Source organism: Chiloscyllium plagiosum, chromosome 7 (assembly GCF_004010195.1).
Source record: "Chiloscyllium plagiosum isolate BGI_BamShark_2017 chromosome 7, ASM401019v2, whole genome shotgun sequence".
Taxonomy (NCBI): domain Eukaryota; kingdom Metazoa; phylum Chordata; class Chondrichthyes; order Orectolobiformes; family Hemiscylliidae; genus Chiloscyllium; species Chiloscyllium plagiosum.
The window spans coordinates 99,237,364-99,264,218 of NC_057716.1; the positions used below are offsets into that span (position 1 = coordinate 99,237,364).

The 26,855-nt window shown below is 43.9% G+C and overlaps 1 protein-coding gene across 1 annotated transcript in view; it reads left to right on the plus strand.

Annotated features, from left to right (window-relative positions):
* The window catches only part of LOC122551944 (IQ calmodulin-binding motif-containing protein 1-like), a 49,394-nt gene that overhangs the window by 15,040 nt on the left and 7,499 nt on the right, over positions 1-26,855 (plus strand). The window contains exons 5-12 of the mRNA XM_043694513.1: positions 1,641-1,740; positions 2,325-2,497; positions 10,330-10,439; positions 12,792-12,901; positions 13,791-13,933; positions 16,784-16,932; positions 19,584-19,715; positions 23,376-23,532. Of these exons, the coding sequence (XP_043550448.1) occupies positions 1,641-1,740; positions 2,325-2,497; positions 10,330-10,439; positions 12,792-12,901; positions 13,791-13,933; positions 16,784-16,932; positions 19,584-19,715; positions 23,376-23,532 (1,074 nt within the window). The remainder of the gene's footprint in view (positions 1-1,640; positions 1,741-2,324; positions 2,498-10,329; positions 10,440-12,791; positions 12,902-13,790; positions 13,934-16,783; positions 16,933-19,583; positions 19,716-23,375; positions 23,533-26,855) is intronic.

Here is a 26,855-nt window from a genome sequence, read left to right on the forward strand (position 1 = left end):
TTTATTGGTCAGAGTATTGAGTACAGGAGTTGGGAGGTCATGTTGCGGCTGTACAGGACATTGGTTAGGCCGCTGTTGGAATATTACGTGCAATTCTGGTCTCCTTCCTATCTGAAAGATGTTGTGAAACTTGAAAGGGTTCAGAAAAGATTTACAAGGATGTTGCCAGGGTTGGAGGATTTGAGCAATAGGGAGAGGCTGAACAGGCTGGGGCTATTTTCCCTGGAGCGTCGGAGGCTGAGGGGTGACCTTTATAGAGGTTTACAAAATTGAGGGGCATGGATAGGGTAAATAGGCAAAGTCTTTTCCGTGAAGTCGGGGAGTCCAGAACTAGAGGGCATAGGTTTAGGGTGAGAGGGGAAAGATATAAAAGAGACCTAAGGGGCAACTTTTTCACACAGAAGGTGGTACGGGTATGGAATGAGCTGCCAGAGGAAGTGGTAGAGGCTGGTCCAATTGCAACATTTAAGAGCCATTTGGATGGGTATATGAATAGGGAGGGTTTGGAGGGATATGGGCCGGGTGCTGGCAGGTGGGACTAGATTGGGTTGGGATATCTAGTCAGCATGGACGGGTTGGACTGATGCTGTACATCTCTATGACTCTGAGAGCATTCCATAAGCCTTAGAACATAAGAACTAGGACCAGGAGTAGGTCATCTAGCCCTTATCTACTTGTACTGCTACCTTAGGAACCTGTCTACTTGCACACCAAGATCTCTGACTTCATATTCCCTTTTAAATGCATTACCTCACATTTATCAGAGTTGAATTCCGACTGCCATTTTCCTGCCCGCTCCACCAACCTTTCATTTTGGAACTTACAGTTATCCTCTACATTATCCACTACACGGACAATTCTTGTGTAGTCTGCAAATTTCCCAACTGTGCCCCCCACATTCAAGTCCAAGTCGTTAATGTATAAAACAACCAGCAGGGGTCCCAACAATGAGCCCTGTGGAACCACCAGTTGAAACAGCTTTCCATGTGCAAGAGCAACCATTGCCCTTTGTTTCGTGTTACTAAGTCATCTTAGGATCCAATTTGGCACATTACCCTGCATACTATGGGCTTTTACTTTTTTGACCAATCTGGGATCTTGTTAAGTGCCCTTCTAAAATCCATGTAGGTAACATCATCTGCACTACCCTCATTGATCCTCCTTGTCAGTTCCTTAAATAATTCAATTCAATCAAATTTGTAAGGCATGACCTTCCCTTAACATGCTGACTGTTCCTGACTAGTCCATGCCTTTCTAACTGACTACACTTTCCTGCTTTTTCCCAAAATCCTTAATTCCCTCACTGATTAAAGGTTTGTCTATTTAAATCTTAAATATACTAAATGATGCAAGATTGACAGCCCTCTAGTAAAGATTTCCATGGATTCACAATTGTCTGAGAGAAAAATTCCTACTCAGAGCACACGTTGGCCTGGGCACGAGGAAGGTTCTCAGCTTCTTGAAAAAGTGCTTTAACCTGTCTTACAGCTACTTGAACAAGCAGTTGGGGGTTTTAAAGATTCTTTGAAAGGCTGTAAGATATTAGAAAAGTTGCCAGTTGAAAAGATTTGGACAGTAGTGCAATAATTGCAAGGTCTCTGTGGCTTGCTTTAGTAACTGCCTATCCCTTTTCAATGCAGTGCTTCAGTCTGATCGCCTCCTTCAGTTGTTGCTCACTGACGATGTGGAAACTGGAGCTATTATGGTGTCTGTCCTGCTTGGTATCCTGCAGGTGAACAGGTGAGATGGTAAGATTCAAAAGCACTATAACCAACTGATACACTTGTCAATATTCATTTGTATTGCCATGATTCAGAATCAGCTACCAAGCATTGAACTATCACACCTATTTGTTTAGTACAATGCTGTTGTAACTTTGTTTTATAGTTGCCATTTTATAGTTTTAATTCCTTCACTGTCATCTGTCAACTAAAGTATCTACACAAATCAATTCTCTTGAGCAGGGTCTGAAGATTACTCCATAATAAATAGGTGCAGTAACAGCACTTAATTCTGAGGAAGGGTCATTAAACCCAAAACATTAACTCTGATTTTTCTGCATGGATGCTGTCAGACCTGCTTGAATTTTTCCAGCAATTTCTGTTTTTGTTTCTGATTTTCAGCATCCACAGTTCTTTCAGTTTTTACTTTCCAGTAACTGCAGCCCTGTCCAAGCACTTGAGCCAGTGCTGGAGACACGTGCATTCCGCCTTTTGAATACTGTTAGATTATTGCATACAAAACAAAGTGTAAGCAAAGCCAATGAGCACCCCCCTGTTTGACACAATATTTAGTATAACCTTGTGTGCCATCCTGCCTTTCAGGACAGTGTTGTTCTCTGTGGATGAGAAAAATATCCTCCTAATCCTGGATGAATTAATTTACAAGCTTTTTGCAACCAGCAATCCAGTTATAGGAAGCACATCTATCAAAGTCATGCTGTTGATAGCAGAGACCCATCCTCCCACCTTGAAGATACTTTGCAACAATTACAAAGGTATGTAAAGTACTAAATATATACAGAAATGCTCTAATTAGGCTCAGAGTAATTACATTTTTGTAAGGCTGTCCCTCGTACCTGGCACTCTGCAAAACTAAACCAGATTAATTTACTTTTAGAAAATTATTTAAGATGAACTGCCAAATTGCTAAATTGTTAACTGTAGTACAGAGTCAAATAGACCAAGTCAGATTCAGTTTCTGGTCTGTGATTAGTATTGATCACTGATCCGTGTCCTGCACAACCCTCATATGGCTGCGAACCTCTTGAGATTTTCTTGTTATTCTGTAATCACTAGCTCCCCCACTACCTTCTCTATGCATTCAAGATTAATTTTTCTGATAGAAAAACAGAATATACTGGAATTGCTAACCGTGTTTGTGGATGTGGATGTTTCAGATCAGTGATGCTCAACAGAGCTGAATTAATTTTTCTGATTGCTAAGCTTAACCACTCATGGTCCACCCTGTGGTTTATTTAGTTGCAAAGCTCTTTGAGGAGTCCAAGAACTGTGTGAGAGCTACATAAATGCAAGTTTTTCTCATCTTCCCAACTAGGCAAAAGTGAGGACCTCAGATGCTGGAGATCAGAGTCGGGATGAGTGGTGCTGGAAAAGCACAGCCAGTCAGGCAGCATCCGAGGAGCAGGAAAATCGACGTTTCAGGCAAAAGCCCTTCATCAGGACTGAAGGCAGGGAGACTCCAGGGTGAAGAGATAAATGGGAGGGGGTGGGTTGGGGAGAAGGCAGCCAAGAGTACAATAGGGGGGTGGGGATGGGGATGAAGGTGATAGGTCAAAGAGGAGGGTGGAGCTGATAGATGAAAGGAAGATTGGCAGGTAGGACCAGTCATGAGGATGGAAAGTTGGAACTGGAGTAAGGTGGGGGGAGGGGAAATGAGGAAACTGTTAAAGTCCACATTGATGCCCTGGGGTTGAAGTGTTCCGAGGCGGAAGATGAGGCATTATTCCTCCAGACGTCGGGTGGTGAAGGAATGGCAGTGGAGGAGATCCAGGACCTGCATGTTCCCGGCAGAATGGGAGGGGGAGTTGAAATGTTGGGCCACGGGGCAGTGGGATTGATTGGTGCAGGTGTCCCAGAGATGTTCCCTAAAACACTCTGCGAGGAGGTGTCCAGTCTCCCCAATGATGAGGAGACCGCATTGGAAGCAACAGGTACAATAAGTGACAGTGGTGGAGGTGCAAGTAAAACTTTGATGGATGTGGAAGGCTCCTTTGAGGCCTTGGATGGAGGTGAGGGGAGAGGTTTGGACACAGGTTTTGCAATTCCTGCGGTGGCAGGGGAAGGTGCCAGGACGGGAGCGTTGGTTGTTGGGGGGCATGGACGTGACCAGGTAGTCACAGAGGGAACGGTCTTTGCAGAAAGGGGTGGGGAGGGAAATATCTCTCTGGTGATGGGGTCTGTTTGGACGGAAATGTCAGTGGATGATGCGGTTTGTGCGAAGGTTGGTAGGGTGCAAAGTGAGGACCGGGGTTCTGTCCTTGTTACGGTTGGGGGAGTGGGGTTTGGGGGCAGAGTTGCGGGATGTGGATGAAATGCATTGGAGATCATCGTCAACCACGTGGGAAGGGAAATTGCGGTCTTTAAAGAAGGAGGCCATCTGTTGTGTTCTGTGGTGGAACTGGTCTTCCTGGAGCAGATACGGCAGAGGTGGAGGAATTGGGAATACGGGATGGCATTTTTGCAGGAAGTCGGCCTCATCTTCCGCCTCGGAACACTTCAACCCCAGGGCATCAATGTGGACTTCACCAGTTTCCTCATTTCTGTCCCTCCACCTTACCCCAGTTCCAACCTTCCAGCTCTGCACCATCCTCGTGACTGGTCCTACCTGCCAATCTTCCTTTGATCTATCCACTCCACCCTCCTCTCTGACCTATCACCTTCATCCCCACCCCCATCCACCCATTGTACTCTTTGATGCCTTCTTTCCAGCCCCACCCCCCTCCTGTTGTTCTCTGTACCCTGGAGGCTCCCTGCCTTCAGTCCTGATGAAGGGCTTTTGCCCGAAACGTCGATTTTCCTGCTCCTCGGATGCTGCCTGACTGATTGTGCTTTTCCAACACCACTCATCTTCCCAACTGTTCAGTCCAGGATGTGGAGCAGGAACCTTTAAATGATACCTGGCTGTCTCTCAGAAGAAATATTAATTCTCACCAGAAAAGTAGCTGTAATTAAAATCCAGCCCAAATCTGATGAAAAAGACATTCTGTCGGCATTTGGAAAGAGAAACAAAAGAGTTCAGCATTTCATTGCAGAGAATAAGTCTAAATGTATGTTACCCAAATTCATTTTGTATATTTCAGATTTTCAGCTCTTGCGTTTTTGTAACACAAATTTTGATCAGCCTTAAGCCTGCCCTTCTATACTTTAAAAACACCACTGGAAATACTCAACAGACCTGGCAGTAACTGTGGATAAAGAAAGTGTGTTAATGTTTTGAGTTAAATATGACTCCTCCTCAGAATATGTTCAGAATTTTCTTTCGACAGTTTTGAAGAAGTGATGTTCAACCCAAAATGTTAATTCTGTTTTCCTGAAGTCGGAGAGAGAGAGAGACAGGGTGGTGAAGAAGGCATTTGGCACATTGACCTCCCAATTCCTGTACTCATTTTGCAGCTGTAAAGGCCATTGGTTCAGCCAGTTTTAGAATTCTGCGTACAGTTCAGGTCACCCTTCTATAGGAAGGATATTAAACTTGAGATGGTGCAGAAAAGACTTATAAGGATGTTGCTGGGACTGGAGGCTTTTTAATTATAGGGAGAGGCTCAATAAGCCTGACTTTTCTTCCCTGCAGTGCCAGAGGTTGAGGGGTGACATATAGAGGTTTATAAAATCATGAGGGGCGTGGATAGGCTAAATAAACAAGGTCTTTTTTCCAAGGTGGGGGAGTCCAAAACTGGAGGGAATAGGTTTAAAGTGAGAGGGAAAGATTTAAAATGGACTGGAGGGGTAACCTTTTCATGCAGAGGGTGGTGCATGTGTGGAATGATCTGCCAGAGGAAAGTACAATTACAATGTTTAAAAGGTGTCTGGATGGGTATATGAATGGGAGGGTTTAGAAGGACATGGGCCAAATGCTGGCAAATGGTACTAGGTTAGACTGGGATATCTGGGATGGGTATATGAATGGGAAGGGTTTAGAAGGATATGGGCCAAATGCTGGCAAATGGTACTAGGTTAGACTGGGATATCTGGTCAGCATGGATGACTGGATTGAAGGATCTGTTTCGGTGCTATATGACTCAGTGACTTAGCACAAATACTGCCTGCTCTGAGTATTTCCAGCACATTCTGTATTCAGATTTTCAGCATCTGCAGTATTTTCTTTAGTTATATTGCTGTTTTTAACCTTGGAGAACAATTAACCTTGTAACGTTCTAATCAAAACTGTTTCCCATTAAAATCATAGAAAATTGTTTTCCTACATTCAGTGACTGCATTTAAAAGAAGTACTTGTTATGCTTGATAACCTGTGGTGCATTATTTGGTAAAAGCAAGCGCTTTCACTAGTTATATTGTTTATGTTGATATCCTAATGCATGAGAAGACAATTGGTTTTGTAAATCTTTTTGCTAACTTCTTAAAGCTTAATTCGCATTTATTGAAACATTGCACTAAAGTGCCATTGAAAACCCTGGTCGCTTAAATCAGTACAGACTTACTGCAGAAAAACAGCTTTTAAGACCATAAGACATTGGAGCAGAAATTAGGCCATTGAGCCCATTGAGTCTGCTCCGCCATTCAATCATGGCTGATAAATTTCTCAACCCCATTCTTCCACTTTCTCCCTGTTACCCTTGATCCCCTTGATACTCAAGAACCTATCTATCTTGGTCTTAAATATACTCAATGACCTGGCCTCCACAGCCTTCTGTGGCAATGAATTCCATAGATTCCTCACTCTCTGGCTGAACAACTTTCTCCTTATCTCTGTTCTAAAAGGTCTTCCCTTTACTCTAAGACTGTGCCCTCGGGTCCTAGTCTCTCCTACCAAGGAAACATCTTCCCAACATCTACTCTATTCTGGCCATCCAGTATTCTGTATGTTTTAATTAGATACCCCCTCAATTTTCTAAATTCCATAGTATATAGACCCAGAGTCATCAAATATTCCTCACGTGTTTAGCTTTTCATTCCTGAGACCATCCTTGTGAACCTCCTCTGAACATGCTTCAGGATCAGTACATCCAAAACTGCACAGAATACTCTAAATGTGGTCTGACCAGAGCCTTATAGAGTGTCAGAAGTACATCCATTATTATTCAAGTCCTCTTAATATAAATGCCATCATTGCATTTGCCTTCCTAACTACTGACCCAACCTGCAAATTTACTTGAGAGAATCCTGGACTAGAACTCTCAAGTTTCTTTGCACTTCAGACTTCAGAATTTTCTCCCCATCTAGAAAATAGTCCATGTCTCTATTCTTCCAACCAAGGTGCATGACCTCACACTTTCCCATGTTGTACTCCATCTGCCACTTCTTTGCCCATTCTCCTAACCTGTCAAAATCCTTCTGCAGGCTTCACACCTCCTCAATGCTACCTCTCCCTCTGTCTAACTTTGTATCATCTGCAAACTTAGCCAGAATGCCCTCAATTCCTTCATCTAGATCATTAACGTATAAAGTGAAAAGTTGTGGTCCTAACACTAAGCCCTGCGGAACACCACTTGTCACCGGCTGCCATCCTGAGGAGGACCCTTTATTCTCATTTTCTGCTTTCTGCCATTTAGCCAAGCTTCTATCCATGCTAGCACCTTGCCTCTGATACCATGGGCTCTTACTCAGTAGCTTCCATTGTCAAAGGCCTTCTTGAAGTTCAGGTAGATAACATCCATTGGCTGTCCTTGGTCTAACATGCTCGTTACTTCCTCAAAGAATTTAAGCAGATTTGTCAGGCATGACCTCCCCTTGATGAAACCATGCCTATTTTACCATTCACTTCCAAGTATTCAGAAATCTCGTCCTTTACAATGGATTCCAGGGTCTTACCCACATCCAAAGTTAGATTAGTTGGTCTGTAATGTTCCATCTTTTACCTTCTTCCCTTTTTAAACAGGGGTGTCACGTTAGTGATATTCCAGTCCTCTGGAACCCTCCCTGATTCTAGCGATTCCTGAAAGATCACCACTAACGCCTCTATTATCTCTTCAGCTATCTCCTTATGAACTCTAAGGTGTTGCCCATCTGGTCCACGTGATTTATCCATCTTCAGGCCATCTAGTTTTTCTTGCATCTTCTCCTGGGTGATGGCCACCATACTCAGCTCTGCCCCTCAGTCTCTTAAATTTTTGGGATATTACTCATGTCTTCCACCATGAAGACTGACACAAAGTAATTATTCAGTTCCTCAGCCATTTCCTTGTTCCCCACTACTATCACTCCAGTGTCATTTTCCAGCAGCCCAATGTCCATCTTTACCTCTCTTTTGCCCTCTATATATCCAAAGAAACCCTTACAGTATTCCTTGATATTACTAGCTAGCTTACCGTCATTTTTAATCTTCTCCCTCCTTATTTCTTTTTTGTTGCCCTCTGTTGGTCTTTGTAAGCTTCCCAATTGTCTGGGTTACCACTGCCATTTGCCACACTATATGCTTTCTGTTTTGCTTTTATGCTATCCCTGACTTCCCTCGTCAACTACGGTTGCCTCATCCTCCTTGTACCATGTTTCTTTTTCCTTGGGATGTATCTTTGCTATGTCTCCTGAATTACTCCCAGAAACAGCAATGGAATTGCTGTTCCATTGTCTTTCCTGCTAGGTTCAATTTTTCCAGTCAATTCTACCCAGCTGCTCCCTCTTGCCTTTTTAGGTGCCTTTATTCAGCTGTAATACCGTTACCTCTGATTCTATCTACTCTCTCTCAAATTGCAGAGTAAATTCAATCATGTTATGATTACTGCCTCCAATGGGTTCCTTCACGTTAAGCTCCCTTACCAAATCTGACTCATTGCACAACACTAAATATCCTGTTCCCTACTTGGCTCCACCACCAGCTGTTCCAAAACACCATCTTGTAGTCTTTCCACAAATTCCTTATCATGCAATCCACTGCGAACCAGATTTTCCCATATTGAAATCCCCCATGGTCACTGTAACTTTGTCTTTCCTACACATCTTTCCTATCTCCTGGTGTATCTTGCACCCCAGCTCCTGACTACTGTTTGGAGGCCTTTACATAACTCCTCAATTCTACCCACACAGATTTTACACCATCTAACCCTACTTTGTTTCTTTCTATTGATTTAATTTCATTTCTTACTAATAAGGCAACCCTCTTTTCGAGAGGATGTGTATCCTTGAATATTCAACTCCCAGTCCTGATCCCCTTATAGCCACATCTCTGTGATGCCCACCATGTCATACCTGCCAATTTCGATCTGCGCCACAAGTTCATTTACATTATTCCTTATATTGCATGCATTCAGATATTACACCATCAGTCCTGTATTAACCATCCCTCTCCTCATTGTCATTCGTTTGTCCAGTGTGCTTGAAGTTTGAATGCTATAACCCTTTTCCATCTACTCTGTCCTATTTGTGTCTGTGCTGGAGATTTTAATAACCTCTCCTGAGTTCTGTACTCTTACCTCTCCCTTTAAGTTGGGATTTCTAATTTCCCCGATGGACTGCTTCGATACGGTAGCATCTGAGCACTGAACTTTGTGTCATTGTCTGTTCTGTTGGCTTCATGGCTTTCATCCTGGCCCAGGGCCACTTTCCCAGAGTGGTAATGTCAAGACTACCCACCTATCGTCAACGAATAGCCAAGTGGCTGGGTCAAGGACACAATCCATTCTTTATATTGACAGAGAAAGTGGCAGTCACTCTGCAACATGACTCAGTTCGCCATGATTCACATCCAAATGTTTTGGCTCGCATGTTGAGAAATGGATAAGTAAGGAGCATATCTGTACAGTATAACATTAATATGGCTTTGAGCTTAATTCATTCATGGACAGAATGGATCCCTTATGTGCTGTATGCTCCATGATGTCTTGCTTAGTTGCGTAAGGCAATAGTTATTTCCAGATTTTCCTTCCTGCAAGGTTGATTCTTGATTTCTGCTGGCAGAGACCCAGGAGTTGAAGTTGAAATTGGTAGACTGACAATTCTGTCCATTTAACATTGTAAACTAGTTTCCTGTTGAATGGAACTGTGTGTTGGAACTCTGATCTGTTGGCCATCTTGCCATCAGTGGAAGAGCTGGTGAGTAACTCTTGGCCAGTTCCTTCAGAGAGACATGACAGAATCAAGTGTTCCTCGAGCATATAAGGTTACCTGTTGAGCCTTTCCTGCAGTTTCCCTCAGTAATAGGAACTGTGGCAATTGATGACAACACACCAGCAGAAGTCCAGGGTGAATAAAGGAAGAATTTGAGTCAATTTGAGAGCATTGATCTCGATAAGGGCAGGAGGAGTTGGTTTTAGAATATAGAACAGTACAGGCCCTTTGGCCCTTGATGTTGTGCCGACCTTTTATCTGACTGTCTTGCTGCCAGATCATGCAAATATACAAATTAGGAGCAGGAATAGGCCATGCCTGAGCTTTCCTTGCTATTCAGTCAGATTGTTGTTGATCTGATTTTAGCCTCAATTGTACTTTCTTGTCGAATGCTGAAACCCTTTGACTCCTTTGGAACAATTACGACTTCAATGCATCCAAAGATTGGAAAGAACTTGAATGAATATAGTTAATACAAAAAATAATTTGTAACTCAGAACATATTTTGTGCATCTAGCAATAATTCTTATGGAAGTAGCTGTCTAGCAAAGTCAGAAAAATAATCTTTCAGTGGTATCTTTCCCAGGCTTACGTCCTCTCTTGAGAAAACAGTGGACAGGAAGAGGTTTTGACAAGGAGTTAAATCAGCTTTTGGAACTCCTTTATGCTGGGTCCACACAAGGAGTAAGTCAACAGGCAAGTATTATTACTTACAATAGTTATACATTGGAGCAAAATTAATGTTCTTGTCGAGTAACATCTTTGAACTGACAGGGGCTAGAAAATAATGATTTTCATACTCTTGACAAAGGGAGAGGGGGAGCAAGTGAAATAGATGGCAAGGATGGCCAGGACAAAGAGAGTGCTGACATGGTAATAAAGGAACGATCTAGATGCAAAATAGGTGTTAATGATAGATGTCAATGGTTAAAAATAGGTTGGCTTGAGGAGTATAGGAATTAGGAGCAGGAGTGGCCAGTTCAGTGTTATGAAAGTGTAGAGGTATTGTACCTTTAAGAGAGTTGAAAAGCGAGCAAGGACTTAGAGAAGCACAGAGAGTCCGGAACAAGGTAACAATATAATGCTAAGTTGAAACAGCTAGCAGAAGCTGGGCTGCCATGAGACAAAAACAAATTCAAATTCGACCATCCGTATAAATTACGCCCCAAGTTACCAAACTGAATCAGGTTTGAATTTAATATTATTAAATACTAAAACCAATGAAACAGTCTGATGTTTTGGAGTATAAAACTGGACATTTTTGAACAGTTGAGAGAGAACTGTCAAAAGGCCAACAGGTGGAGGCTACGAATTTAAGAGCTCTCTGAGAGGTACCTGTCTGGGAAAGGTGTTTGTACAGCAAAACATTGAATCTAGAGAGAATCTGCAGAGGAAACTCGGCAAAGCGGACTGGCTTTGAAATGTGACTTTTTAAAATCTTAATCGGATTTTTTATCGTATTAGTATTGTAGAATGGGAGGTAAAAGATAGATTTAAGAGAAAGGAGTTATAAATAGTTGTTAGTTTTAATATTCTCCGTTAGGCTTAAAGAATAAAGTTGTTAATTTTTTTACTTTAGACATTTGCTTCTGGGATAGTTCTTTGCCTCTCAAATTTTAACAGATTACAGCATGTGGTGAATCTTTTCTGTGTTGCTGGTTTAAATTAGCTGTGTCATAACATCAGCTCTTGGGCCCATTACACTGGGGAGACAGGATGCCAACTCGCAGAATGTCTCAGGGAACATCTCTGGGGGACACACACGAAACAACTCCACCGCCCTGTGGCAGACCACTTCAACTCCCCTTCCCACTGCACCAAGAACATGCAAGTCCTGAGCCGCATCCACTGCCAAATCCAAGCCACTCGAAGACTGGAGGAAGAACGCTGCCTCTTCTGCCTTGGGACCATCCAACCACACGGCATCAACATCGACTTTACCAGTTTCCTTCTCGAGTCATAGAGATATACAGCATGGAAACAGACCCTTCGGTCCAACCCGTCCATGCCGACCAGATATCCCAACCCAGTCTAGTCCCACTTGCCAGCACCCGGCTCATATTCCTCCAAACCCAGAGTATTGTGTTTAGTTTTGGTCCCCTCACTCAAGAAAGAAGGTACTTGAACCAGAGAGAATGCAACATATATTTACTCAATTGATTCTTAGGTTGAATGGATTGACCGACAAGAAGAGATTAAGTAGACTTAGCATTCAGTCAATTCTTCTACACTGTGGCGGTTGCATTCTCGTACAACCCTGCAGTATAGAAAAATTGCGCCTTAGAAGCAGCACTTAAAGTATTGGCAATGTAATCACGTTGCAGCCAATACATGTTTTAAATGTCCGCACTGCAGAAACAGCGTCCCCAATTCGTCAATCACATTACAGTGAATTTGTGTTGATGAAAAGCATGTTATAACTTGTACATTCTTGGTCATTTACATGATAGTGCTAACTGAAACAGAGAAAATTGTAAAGATGCTTGACAAGGTAAATGCTCAAAGGATGTTTTCCCCTCCTGGTGTTTTTGGAACAGAGAGCATAGTCCCAGAGTCATGAGTTATGGCCAAGATGAGAGAGAATTTCATCACTGAGAAATGTGTTTCGAGACTTTTAGATGCTTAGTCATTGATGTTCAAGAAGAGGTCACAGATAATTTTGGATTAATAAGAAATCAAGGATAAGATGTAAGAGGAAGTTGGAGTTGATGTAGAAATGGGCCATGATAGAGGAGGCAAAACAAGCCATAGTATACTCCTCCTATTCCATATGTTTTAATGTCTTTAAAATTTAACTATTTGCAAGGCTGTATGAGAAAGAGCTGAAAGGTGGGACTCATTGGATCGCTCTTTCAAAGAGCTATATTAGCTTAATGTGGGATTCCACACACTCATTATTCTAAGGAGAAAGGGTAGTAACATTATGAAACAATTTACTGAGCAAAGTAACAAAAACAAGAATTTATCTGAACTGATGTGCTTGGAGTCTAGATATTTTAAGTTTAAGCACTTCAACTTGAAAACCAAACATTGACCTTTTTTTTTTAGAAGTTCCACAGATGTGCATGCCTGATCCAAGCAGCATGGAGAGCATATCAGACAAGAAAGCGGTTGAAGTGTCTTCCGAAAGCGGTGACAACTTTACAAAGGAGTTTCAGGTATCCTTCTGTGCCTTATTTATAAATTGATATTCTACATTTAAGTCAAATCAATCACTTGAACGCATGGCTTGGAAGAGGATTACTTTGTCCCATCTTTGACAGTTATTCCTTCAAGCTGTTCATTCCCTAGTCTTGACATTTCCTCCCTCAATCTCTCTGCCCCTCGCTCCTCCTTTATGATGCTTTAAACCCAACTTCTACGACCAAAATGGGTGGCACGGTGGCACAGTGATTAGCAGCACCAGCCTCACAGCACCAGAGACATGATTTCAATCCCTGCCTCGGGCAACTTTGTGTGGAGTTTGCACATTCTCCCCATGTCTGCGTGGGTTTCCTCCGGGTGCTCCGGTTTCCTCCCACAGTCCAAAGATGTGCATGTTAGGTGAATTGGCCATGCTAAATTGCCCGTAGTGTCAGGTGAAGGGGTAAATGTAGGGGAATGGGTCTGGGTGGATTGCTGTTCGGAGGGTCGGTGTGGACTTGTTGGGCCAAAGGGCCTGTTTCCACACTAAGTAATCTAATCTAATCAAAAACGTTCTTTTGTGCAAGGTTTTATCTTATAATCCTCTTGTGGCTGTTCCTCGGGATGTTAAGTTTATATTTTCTTTATGTTTTCATGGTTTGTGGGTTTTGCTGGCAAAGCCAGCATTTTGTTCCAGATTTTGCACAGTGGAGATCCTGAGATTAGTTTTTTCTTTGCTAAGTAAGGGTATCATGGAAAATGGAAGAATGGTGGGCAAATCAAACTGAGGTAATGGAACAGCTTCAGGAACTGATCAACCCATTCCTGTACCTCTTGCTGCTGTATTTTGTGGCATAATTAGTGACTGTAGAGCTCTGGCTGTGTTTGATGAGAATTGATTTAATTACATGTAATGGTACTAAGGGCCAAACGTGAGCAGGAAATGCAACAGCTGGAGAAGAAGAGAGAGGAGGAGGAGCTTAAACGTCAGCTTCAGCTAAGACGACATCGAGCTCTCCGAGAGTTTCGACAGCGGCAACTGAGCTTACTGGAATTAGTTCCTGCAAGTAAGTGACTGCTCCAACATGGTATCTGTTTCCACATTCTACTGTGAACCTTATAAATAACAATATGAACTTGAGAATTGGGAGCTGGAGATGACCATTCAATCCCTCTAGCCTGCTCTTTTAAAAGATCGTGGTTGACCTGACTGTGGCCTCAACTTCGCATTTTCACCCCACCCCAATAACATTTGACTATCAGTCAAGAGCATCTGCTTTAACAGTGTTCAATGACCGTGCCTCCATTGCTCTCTCGGAAGGAGATTTTCAAAGACTGAAGAGCCTCTGAGAGAAATAAAAAACTTCTCGTCTCTGTCTTAAATGGGAGACCCTTATTTTTAAACTGCCCCTCATTTAGTCTCTCCCTGAAGTGGAAACATCCTTTCAGCAACCACTGCATCAAGTCCCCTCAGGATCTTAAATGATTCAGTAAGAAATCCTACTGTTTTTCTAAACTCCGATGAATATAGGCCCAGCCTTTCCTCCTAAGGTCACATCCCCCATCTCCAATCCCAAATATCAGTAAAGTGAGCCTTCTCTGAATTGCTTCAAATGCATTTATATCTTTTTGTCCAGAAGATGATCAAAACTGGTCACAATACTCCAGATGTGGCCTCATCAACACTGTATATGAATGTAGCCAAACATCCCTATCTTTACATTTTCAGATTAGATTCCCTACAGTGTGGAAACAGCCCCTTCGGCCCAACAAGTCCACACTGACCCTCCGAAGAGTAACCCGCCCAGACTCATTCCCCTCTGATTAATGCACCTAACACTATGGGCAACTTAGCTTGGCCAATTCACCTGACCTGCATGTCTTTGGACTGTGGGAGGAAACTGGAGCACCTGGAGGAAACCCACAAAGACACTGGGAGAATGTGCAAACTCCACACAGACAGTCGCCTGAGGCTGGAATCGAACCTGGGATCCTGGTGCTGTGGCTAACCACTGAGCCACCGTGCCACTCCTTTTCAATGATTGACAACTTTCTAGACATCTTGTGAAACCTGCACAAAGGCCAAACCCACTGAGGTTTGTAAATTATTTTTTCCTTGAAAGTAGTCACGTGCTCACTACCTTCCTTTTGTTGCATTCACAGACTTATATCTTCCCTTGCTCTAGCCATGTCTTAATATTAAAATTTTCATCCTCATTTTCAAATCCCTCCATGGCCTTACCCCACCCTATCTCTGGAACCTCCTGTACCTCACCATATTCTCGCATTTCTGAATGCCTGCAACCCCCATCTCTTGTACATTACCAATTTCTAGCACTCTACCATCAGTAGCTGTGTCTTCAGCTACCTATGCCCCAAGCTGTACAACCTTCCATGAACCTCTTTGTTTCTCTATCTCTCACTGCTGCTTCAAGGTGTTTTGAAAATCTTACTTCTTTGATAAAACTTTTGGTCACACATCCTTGTGTCTCCCTTTGGGGCTTGCTGTCAGACTTTGATAAATCTTGTGTGAAGTTATTTGAGATATTTTACTGTATAAAAGACTCTATATAAATAACTGCAAGTTACTGTTGTTGTAAAGTTTTCTATGTTTATTGCTCTGCATGGGGGAGAGACTATAGTGCAGAGGGATCTGAGTGTCCTCTTTCATGAATCACAGAAAACTGGCATGTAGTTACAACAGATAATAAAGAAAGTGAATGGGAATATTGGCTTTCATAGTTAATGGAATAGAATATGAAAGTAAGGAAGTATTGTTGCAACTATAGACGGTATTGGTGAGACAGCACCCAGAGTATTGTGCACAGTTTTGATCCCTTTATTTGAGGAAAGAAGTAGTGGCATTGGAGGCAGTACAGAAGAGGTTTGCTAGATTGATCTCAGAGATGAGGGGTTTGTCATGTGAAGAGAGATTGAACAATTTAGGCCTACACTCTCTGGAATTTGGAAGAACAAGGGGAGATCAAATTGAGGTATTCAAGATGATAAAAGATGTGGATAAAGTAGACATAGAGCGGATGCTTCCTCTTGTGGGGCATTCTAGAATGAGAGGCCATACCCTAAGGATAAGGGATAACAAATTTAAAACAGAGTTGAGGAGAAACTACTTCTCCCAAAGGGTTGTGAATTTGTGAATTCACTATCCCAAAGTGCGGTGGATGCTGAGACAGTGAGTAAGTTTAAGGAGGTTTCTGACAAATTTTTAATTGGTGATGGGTTGAAAGGATATGGGGAGAAGGCAGGAAAATGGGGGTGAGGAGCATATCAGCCATGATCGAATGATGGAGCAGATTCGATGGGCCGAATGGCCTAATTCTGCTCCTATATCTTATGAGCTTGTCTTATGAACTTATGTGCAGCATTATGTAAAGGCATTATTGTTATCTTTCAGGAGGTTCACTTGAGTGAATGACTCTTTAGAACTCTCTTTAGCTGGGAGAACAAGCCTGACAGATACTTCTACAAGTAAAGTTTTGGTCAGAGAGTGCTATATTAATGGGACAGGTTAGACAGGCAGGCAGTTGAGATGAGCTTTGCCTTCAGGATTATTCATGAACCTGGATTCTGAGTAACTGCACTCCCCACCACAGTGCGGTGTGTGGCACTGTACACTATTTGTTTAACGTATTTAGTGTGTTTGAATTAATGTATGGTTTTATGCAAAGCTGTCATGGCATCAGATTTATTCCCGGTCATATTTTAGGGCAATATATGTTATGTGTTCCTATAATTTATTGTCCCGTAACATCTCAACCTGACCAGTGATTTGATTTTTTAATGTACATTTTGGACATCCATAATAAAACTATTCAGGATGCCTTGCACCATTGTCTTTTCTTTTGCCCCAATTCTGCTTAATCCCCGATGCCCAGTGTAATATTTGGCATCCTGTGCAGGCGAGATGGACAAGTACCTACAGGAAGAGCGAGAACGGTCAGCACTGCTGATTCAAAAGGTTTGGCATGGATACAGGCACAGAAGGGACTTCAACAAACAGAAGCAGGCCCTTAAGGAATTCCGAGCAGCTGTTGTGATCCAGAGAGCTGTGAGTGCTTTTGTGATTATGTTGAAATGGCAAACCTGAAGCCAGGAAAACGTTGAGATTCATTTTGTAGTAACACTTTTTAGAGTGAGTGGCTGTGCACTATTTTGTCTCCTGTATGTGCACTGGAGGTACCATGAAATCAGAGTAACCTTAATCTGCAAAGTTTAAAATGTTGCGTAATTGAGGGAGACGGTGCCATTTTAAAGAAAATTTTCTAAATTTTTTAATGAGATGTGGGTGGCACTGGCACGCAACATTTTTCTGCTCTTGAACGAGGTGGTTTGCCCAGGCCATTTCAGAAATAAATAAGTGGGCAGGCCCCCACTGCTATCTGTGTTCTGCAGAGACCATTCCCTCTGTGACTTCTTTGTTAGGTCCACACTCCCCACCAACCCACCTTCTATACCTGGCACCTTTGCTTCCGCACAAAGTGCAAAACCTGGGCACACACTTCCCCCTTCACCTCCATCCAAGGCCCGATAGGATCATTTCAGATCCAGCAGAGATTTTCCCGCACATCCACCCACATCAAATACTGCATACCTTGCTCTCCATGTGGTCTCTTCTACAATGGGAGCATTTCAGAGAACACCTCTGGTCCACACACGCCAAACAACCCAACCACCCTGTGGCCAACCACTTCAACTCCCCCTCCCACTTCCCCAAGGACATGCAAATCCTGGACCCCCTGCACTACCAAATCCAAGCCATTTGCCAACTGGAGGAGGAACGCCTCATCTTTTGCCTCTGGATCCTACACCACACAGCATCAACATTGACTTCACCAGTTTAAATATTTCTCCAACCCTCACTTCATTCCAGGACCAAACCTCCAACTCGCACTACCCTCCTGACCTGACACACCTGTACATCTTTCTTCCCACCTATCTATTCCAAACTCCCAACCAAACTATCACAACCACCTCCCACCTGCATCCACCTATCGCCATCCCACCTACCTTCTCCCAAGCCACACCCTATTTTCTCTTTCAGCCACCTTCCCCCTCCACATTCCTGATGAAGGGCTTATGCCTGAAATGTCACCTCTCCTGCTCCTCTGTTGCTGACTGACCCACTGTGCTTTTCCTGCATCACACTTTTCAACTCTGACTCTCCAGCATCTGCAGTCCTCACTTTTTCTCCCAGGCCATTTCAGAAGGCAGTGAAGAGTCAGTAGCATTGCTGTCAGTCTGGAATTGGCAAATTCATTTCCTAAAGAGAATGACTGATATTTCATAATTATCACTCAGTATTAGTGAGCTGGTGGAATTTAATCTCCTCCACATCCACATGACACAACTGTGCCACCCACTTCATTCCACCCAATCTCCCTTTCTTTCTGTCAATGCAGGAGAAAACAACAATTGCTGGGCAGAAAGATGTATGGAGTGAGCCCAAAGTTTGAATCCTCCTCCCCACCTAACCCCAGAAAAACAGGGAGTAACTAAACTGTGCCTGAGACAATGCCCTTACTTACTGTGCTGGCACCTCGGGGCTGAAGACCGTCTCTCTTGACGTGACTGAGCACTAATCTTCTCCGAATTCAAGACACCGCCATTTCATAGAAATGCATACAGTGTGTCTCTGCATCAGCTTCTGCAGCATGATGACATGCAGCTACATATCCACCTCCTTGACCGCTGACTGGCCATGACCATGACCATGACAAGCTATCTGGCTTTATGTCTGCTAAAAGGCAGGGCAGGGCAAGGCAGGCTGAGGCAGAGATGCTGTGAGCATCCAAGTAGGCGTAAGGTGAGTGAACAAGCCATCCTGAGTTACAGCCTGGTCCAGTCTGCAGCCTGGGAACCTGCGCCTACACTCAGTGTCCTGCAGCAAGAGGTGCTGGTGTCCTCCAAGATATAGCATTACAATGCAGGAGAAAGGCTGTAGGTGGATCTGAAAGGTGCCATGGTAGAGCAGAGAGTCTGAAAATTCAAATTACAATGTCTAGGATGAAGAGTGCATGTGACCAATGCTCATGGAACATGCCCTGAGATGTTGGTGCCTGGTATCTCACGTAGAGTCCAGTAGACCAAGCAGCGAGCTGGCATTCCCAGATACCCACTCTGACTTTCATGTTAGGTGTTCTCATCTGGCACATGGTAGAAATGGAAACTGCATATTAATGAGGTGAGATTCTCTGTGAATAAGCAATAATCCCCATTGTTAGTATTTCTCACATTTCCTAGTGTGAATCTCATCTTGGCACCCAGGACTCTGTTGGAAAATTAGATTTGTTATTCCTGAAATTAAGCAAGGCCTTGCTGGACTTCTCACTTTAGTTCTCCCAGATTTCTTGCCTTAGTCTACATGATTCAGGGCTTTATAAGATTGTACCCAAAATGACTATTTAGTCTAGTGGATTTGTGTGCATGTGTTGAAAAAAATCTACCATTTATTATATATTTGTCATTTTACTAACAACTGGGGAGGTGTCATCCATAAGTGATACATATTTGGAGAAGCCTAGTTTATGATTGAAGAAATTCCATGCTTGAATTGTACAGAATTCCTAATTGAAATATCAAATTTCCTTGTCTGGGAATTTAAGGATTATCTTGAACTTTCATTGTGAGAGAAAGGGGCATTAGTTTTATTAGTGTGTAGTAGAATTTCAGAAGAGCTTCATGACAGGTTTTTTTCTGCAGGTCTTGAAGTTCTTAAAAAAGCGTGGAAACCGGAGTCCGTGCATCATGCCCTGGCAGGGACCATCAGGTCTCACCGACACACGGAGGCTTAAACTGCGTGCTAAAGTTGATGCTTATGTCAAACTTCATCCAGTGAGTATACTGATCCAGAGCTTTTAAACAAAAAATTGTTCTTTCATGGGATGTGGGAGTCATGAGCAAAATCAGAAGGGGACACAATGACCTAGTGGAATTATTGCTAGACTATTAATCCAGAAACTCAGCAAATGTTCTGCGGCCCCCGGGGTTCAAATCCCATCAAAGCAGATGGTTGAATTTGTATTCAGTAATTGAAGAAAAAGGAATTAAGAATCTACTGATGACCAAGAAACCCTTGTCAATTGTTGGAAAAAACCGTCGGATTCATTAACATCCTTCAGGGAAGGAAATCTGCCATGCTCACCTGTCTGGTCTATATGTGACTCCAGATCACAACAATGTGATTGGCTTGTGAGGTTATTTGAGAGGCATTCATCTATCATTTGCTATAATGTCACAAAGAAATGAAACGGGATGGATCACCTGGTGTTGACCTCAGCACCAGAAAAGAAAATGGCAGAAACAGCCCTGTCAACACTGCAAACTTCCTAACATCTCGTGGCTCGTGCCAAAATTCGAAGAGCCATCTCACAGACTAATCAACACAGACCCAGTAGACGTGGTGGCACAAGGTATACAGTTGGGAGGGAGTTGACCTTGGAGTCCTAAACATTGACTCCGGATCCATGAAATCTCATGGCTTCAGGTTAAGTATGGGCAAAGAAACCTATTGATTACCATGTATTGTCATCCGTTGGCTGATGAATCAGTACTCCTCCATGTTGAACAACACTTGGAGGATAGCAAAGACGCAAAATGTACTCTGGATATGATGTTTCAATGTCCACCACCAAGAGTGGCTCAGAAGCAGAACTACTGATCAAGCTTGGCGGCTCTTAAAGGACATAGCTGCTAGGCTGGGTCTGCAACAGGTGGTGAGGGAACCAACAAGATGGAAAAACATATTTGACTTCATCTTTAGCAATGCCCAGAAACTAGACTCACCATATAAACACTCTGGCTATAAGAGCAGATCAGAGGCTAGGAATCCTGCAGTGGGTGACTCACTGAATCCCCATAGCCTGTCCATCATCTATAAGGCACAACTCAGTAGTGTGTTGGAATACTCCCCACTTTCCTGGATGGGTGCAGCTCCAACAACACTCAAGAAGCTTGACACCATCCGGGAAAAAGAAGTCACTTGATTGGTACCACATCCACAAACATCCTGTCTGTCCATCAGAGACTCTCAGCAGCAGCAGCATGTACTATCTGCAGGATCCACAGCTGAAATTCACCCAACACCCTCTGACAGCACCTTCCAAACCCAAGACCATGTCCATCTAGAAGGATAAGGGCAGCAGATACATGGGAACACTACCACCTGCAAGTTCTCCTGTAAACCACTCCTCATCCTGACTTGGAAATATATCACTGTTCCTTCATTGTCACTGGGTCCAAATCCTGGAATTCTTTCTCTAACGGCATTGTGGGCCTAACTACAGTACGTGGGCTGCAGTGATTCAAGAAGGCAGCCCATCACCACCTTGTCATCACCAAGTATGGGCAAGAAATATTGGCCCAGCCAGGGACACCCATGTTCCACAAAATGAATTTTAAGAATTATCACCTATCTTTAATTGCTTGCTGAACTGAATGACTTGCTTGACCATTTCAGAAGGCAGTTAAGAGTCAACAACATGTCTAAGGATCTGGATGCATATGTAGGCCCAGGCCAGGTAAGCCAGTTAGAGAACTTGGCTAAGACTACACTAAGTGTCATGGGCTTTATTAACCGGAATCTTTGCAAAATCTTGACACTCCACTGACAGGATCGGCATTCATCCTCTCCCAGGCCAGTAGCCCTCACATCAAGGCACTGGTGGCACACGACCAACTGTGAGGGCAGGCCCCATTGTCTGCACGCCAACACAAGTGTCTCTGAACAAGTACTGTGTTCTGAGGTCCACAATTACAGGTGAATCACGAGGGCAGAGAGACTGCGACGAGGGTAACCCTGAAAGCCTCCCTAAACAAATGCAACATTCCCACTGATACCTGAAAGTCACTTGACCTAGATAGCGCAAACTAGAGAAGGAACACCTGGAAAGGCACCACAACCGCCAGGAAATCCCAACTTCGCCCCCCCCCCCCCGGGTCCTACACCCTGCATCATTTATGGGTCAGATTGGACTACTCATCCACCACAGAACTAAACCAACCCCACCAACTTGGCAAAGCTAGTTATCCTTGTTCCTGAGGAATTGCCAAAGAAGCTGCAAGGAAGTGTTGCTGAATTTCCATAAGATACTTGAGATTCTTCCGTTGAAGCATTGTGTACAGTTCAGGGTGCCATTCAATCAGAAAGAAGTGAACCATTGAAGAGAGTGCAGGAGAGATTTACAAGAATTGTTCCAGGGATGATGAACTTCAGTTATGAGGATAGATTGCATCAGTTAGGACTGCCCTCCTCAGAGAGCAGAAAGCTGAAAAGAGATTTAATAGAAGTTTTCAAAATGCTTAAGGGAGCTGTTGCCTCTCCTAAAAGGTTCAAGAGTGACAGGGCAATGATTTAAAGTGATTTGCAAGAGAAACAAATGTGATGTGAAAAAGTGCTTTATCATACAATGAGTGGTTTGGGTCTGGAATGAAATGCCTGGATTGTGGAGGGATATTCAATTCAGGCATTCAAGAGGGTACGAGATGCTTATTTAAACAGAAATAACATTCAGGGATTTAGAGAAAGGCAGTAAGTCATGGTGTTCATTTGGAGAGCCGGTGCAAACATGATATGCTGAATAAATAAACAGTGGATATTCATACCTCAATCCTTCCATGGATCATGGAAAACCTGGAAAAGTTATGGAATTTGTAAATTAATTTTATATTCCTTTAAAGATCATGTAACATCTAAATCAATCCCAAAGTCATTGAAAAGTCATAAATTTATTTAGACAGAGACGAGGCTTTTCTGACTTTAGACAGATTTCCAACCTTTTCCATTACTTGTCTGATGACTGCTTCCTGCTCTCTGTAATTATTTGCTTTACTTCACGTGTCCAAAATCCAGTGCATGTAAATAGACTGGCAACACCATCAGCACTCTTCATGGAGCACAAACACTCTACAGTGGAGATAGCCTTGTAAGAAGTTGGGGTAATTGGATAACTAACACACAATGCAGACTGCCAGTGCCTTTGTAAAACTCAATATATCAAGCTTTGTGATGTGTTTGGAAAAAAAAGTGGTATGCAAAAGCCTTGGAAACTTACTGAAGGTGCAGGGACTCGGTTAGAAATTAGTGAATCCCAAATGGGATTAGATGATTTCAAAGCCAGTGTAATTTTGGTGACTGAGATCTTATGTGTGAATTGGAAATGCAGAGTTCAAGTTCGGAGAGATCTGGAAGTTTCATGCTCTTCAGTGTCGATTATATTACAGTACCAGGCATTTATTTGTAAAAGATCCATTCATTTTCTTGTGCAATTTTATTGTAATATGTAATAATTACACTTCCAACCTATCTTCAATGAAACCATTCACATGTATTCTCTGGGGTTCAGTATCATTGATCGCACCTGGCATTGCATCCCAGATCTGGGGTCCCCATCCCCAGGCTAATGCGATCCAAAGATCATAACAAAAGGACGCTCAGGATTCTAACGTATGGCAGCCAGAAGTGGATGCAGCATTTTAACCCATGATTCCCCTTAGGTTCCTCAAGCGTCTGAGGAGAGAACAAAAGAGCGACATTCCCAGGCTCAGGAGATGTTGGGTCAGTACCTGATGAGGAGAAACTTGGAACGGAAGTCCGAGCAGCGGCAGGAGGCTCTGCTTGCCCAAATCAACACTGATGTTGAGCTACTGATGAGTAAGTCATCCTGTTAACTGCTTATTAAACCTCAAAGCAGAAAGTCATTGAAGCTAAGGATGTCGTTGCTGTCCTTTCATGCTGTACTTTCATTGGACACTATAAAGGCTGTATCTCTTTATTTTTATGCATTTTATAACAGTGTACTCAAGCAAGAAAGAACAATTTTGAAATCCAGGCATTTATAAAGATGTTAAAAGTTTTGAAAGCAAGGAATTTGATACCTAGTGTGAACCCTGTTTGTTTCAGCAGTGTGTAGACAAACTAGAGATGGGGTTTTGAAACAAAATAAAACAAAGTGCTGGAGAAACTCTGCAGGTCTGGCAGCATCTGTGGAGAGAGAAAAACGGAGTTAACATTTTAAATCCAGTGGCCTTTTGCCAGAACTGAAAGCAGTTAGGTAATGGTGGTATTTATACCAGTAACAGGGGCAGTAGCGGAAAGGACTGAGTCGAATAGATGGAGAGAGAGAGAGAGAGAAAAGGAGAAGCAAACAAAAGGACCATTGATGATAAGCCAGGGGAGAGGCAAATGCTGAACAGGTGCTACTGGGGAATGTGACTAATTGAAAGTTGAAAACCCATACACAACAGGACCTGTCAGTGTGGGGGTGGGTAACAAATATGAAGGGTGGTGTTCATATGCTGAAATTGTTAAACTCAACGTTGAATCCTGAGGACTGTAAAATACCTCAGCAGGATGGGAGCTGTTGTTCCTCCGGCTTGTGTTGAGCTTCACTGGAACAAGCCTGAGACAGAAATGTTGGCCAGGGAACATGATTTTTTTTTTACATTTCAAAAATATACTTTATTCATAAAATTATTTTGATGTCTATATAATTGGTCATGCCATACATATGTATACATTCCATTTCTTTACATACAGAGATCGGAAATTAATCATTCATATCTACAAGTCTGTACATTGACCATTCAGATATTTTGCTGAGGCATCAGCGGGGCCCAATTACTGAGTGGGCCCCCTGTTCTTCTTTAGGCAGGCAGATGTTACACGGTGGTCTTTCTCCACCGCGCCTTGGTGGCAGCTGCCCCAAGCTTCAGCGCATCCCTCAGCACGTAGTCCTGGACCGTTGAATGTGCCAGTCTGCAACACTCAGTCGGGGTCAACTCCTTCAGCTGGAAGATCAACAGGTTTCGGACAGACCAAAGAGTGTCTTTGACCGAGTTAATGATCCTCCAGGCACAGTTGATGTTCATCTCGGTGTGTATCCTGGGGAACAGGCCGTAGAGCACGGAGTCCCGCATCATGGAGCTGCTCGGGACGAACCTCGACAAACACCACTGCATTCCTCTCCAGACTTCCTTTGCATAGACACATTCCAGAAGGAGGTGTGTGACAGTATCATCCTCTCCACAACTGCTTTGGGGGCAGCATGCAGTGCGGCAGAGAGTCCAGGCCTGCATAAAGGATCTCACAGGCAGATCTCCACGTACATGGAGGCCTTAACCTGTAGGCCCCCGCTGCCAGGAATAGTCACCCCTCTCAGGCTCGCATCCTTCTTGATGGACTCGGACTCGGCAAATGACTCTATGCAGCACACAAACAGGGCAGGAGAGAGAGGGCATCCCTGCATGACTCCAGATCTGACTGGGAAGCTATCTAATTCCCACCCATTGATTGAGACTGCACTGACAATGTTGGTGTAGAGCAGTCTGATCCAATTGCAGATTCCCTCCCCAAAGCCCATTTTGGAGAGAACATCTCTCATATACATATGCGATATCCCGTCAAAGGCTTTCTCCTGGTCCAGGCTGATGAGGCAGGTGTCCAACCCCCTGTCCTGCACATAGGCGATCGTATCCCTAAGGAGTGTGAGACTCTCAGCGATCTTCTTGCCCGGTACAGCACAGGTTTGGTCAGGATGAATCACCGATCCCAGAGCAGACCTGACCCGATTGGCGATGACCTTTCACAAGATTTTGTAATCCGCATTCAACAGTGAGATTGGTCTCCAATTTCTGATTTCCTCCCTCTCCCCCTCCCGCTTGTAGATGAGGGTGATGATGCCTTTCCTCATGGATTTACTCATGGTACCTGCCAGAAGCATACTGATAATACACCTCTAGCAGGTCGTGACCAATCAAGTCCCACAGAGCAGAATAGAGCTCAACCGGTAAGTCGTCACTTCCGGGAGTTTTATTCTTTTCGAAGGATTTGTGGGCCTTGGTCAGCTCGTCCAGAGATAGCGGCTGGTCCAGCCTCTCCCGTGTTCTGTCGTCTAAGACCTCCGTGATAGAGGACAGAACGACCCTGGGAGGCTGCGCTGTCTGTTGGCTTCGAGTCATACAGACTGGCATAGAAGGATTTGCTGATCCTCATGACATCAGCCTGAGATGACGTTATCAAGCCATTTTCTCCCTTCAGGCTGTTGAGCACGGAGCTCTCTCTTTGTACACCTTCTGGAAGAAGAAACGTGAGCACGTCTCGTCCTGCTCCACGGAGCGGACCCTGGACCGGAAGATTATCTTGGAGGCCTCCGAGGCAAAGAGCGAGGCTTGCTGGCCCTATACCTCCTGGAGGTCCTCCGTGACATCAACCCCCATCATCTGCAGCAGGAGCAGGCTCTGCATACTTTCCTGGAATTGGGACAGTTTTCCCCAGCTCTCTCTCGCCTCCTGAACACCTCTTGATGTTTTCATTTACTGTTTCCCACCAGTCTGCTGGAGACTCAGAGGGGATTCACGGTTCTCCAACCTGCGTAGTCCCTCTTGAGCTCCTCAATATTTCCTGGGGTCAACAGCTTTGTGTTCAATTTCCACGTTCCCTTACCAGCCCACTGCTCGTCCTGTAGGTGATAGTCGGCCAGCAGGAGGCAGTCGTTAGAGAAGAACACCGGCTTGACATCGGTGGATCTGACTGAGAACGTTCGGGACACAAATAGGTAATCTGTCCTTGAGCGGATAGACCCGTCTGCCCGTGACCAGGTGTATCTACGCTGCGCTCCGTCTGCAGGGATGCTGAAGACGCCGTGCAGCTTGGCATCTTTGACCGTTTCCATCAGGGCTCTGGACATGGCGTCCAGTTTACTATCTCCACCCCCCACCAGAACGTCCATCTGCATCAATGATCCAGTTGTAGTCTCCGGCCAGAATGACCGGCATGGTCGTAGCCAGCAACAGTGGTAGCTGCTGCAGGACGGCCAACCGTTCACTCTTGCCTGCTGGGGCGTACACATTAGTTAGTCTCAGGGGAGCGTTTCTGTACATGACATCAATGACGAGGAGGTGCCTGCCCACCACCTCCTTAACCTCGGAGATGAAGTTGCCTGCTCGCAACAATATCCCCAGGCTGGAGGCGCGGCT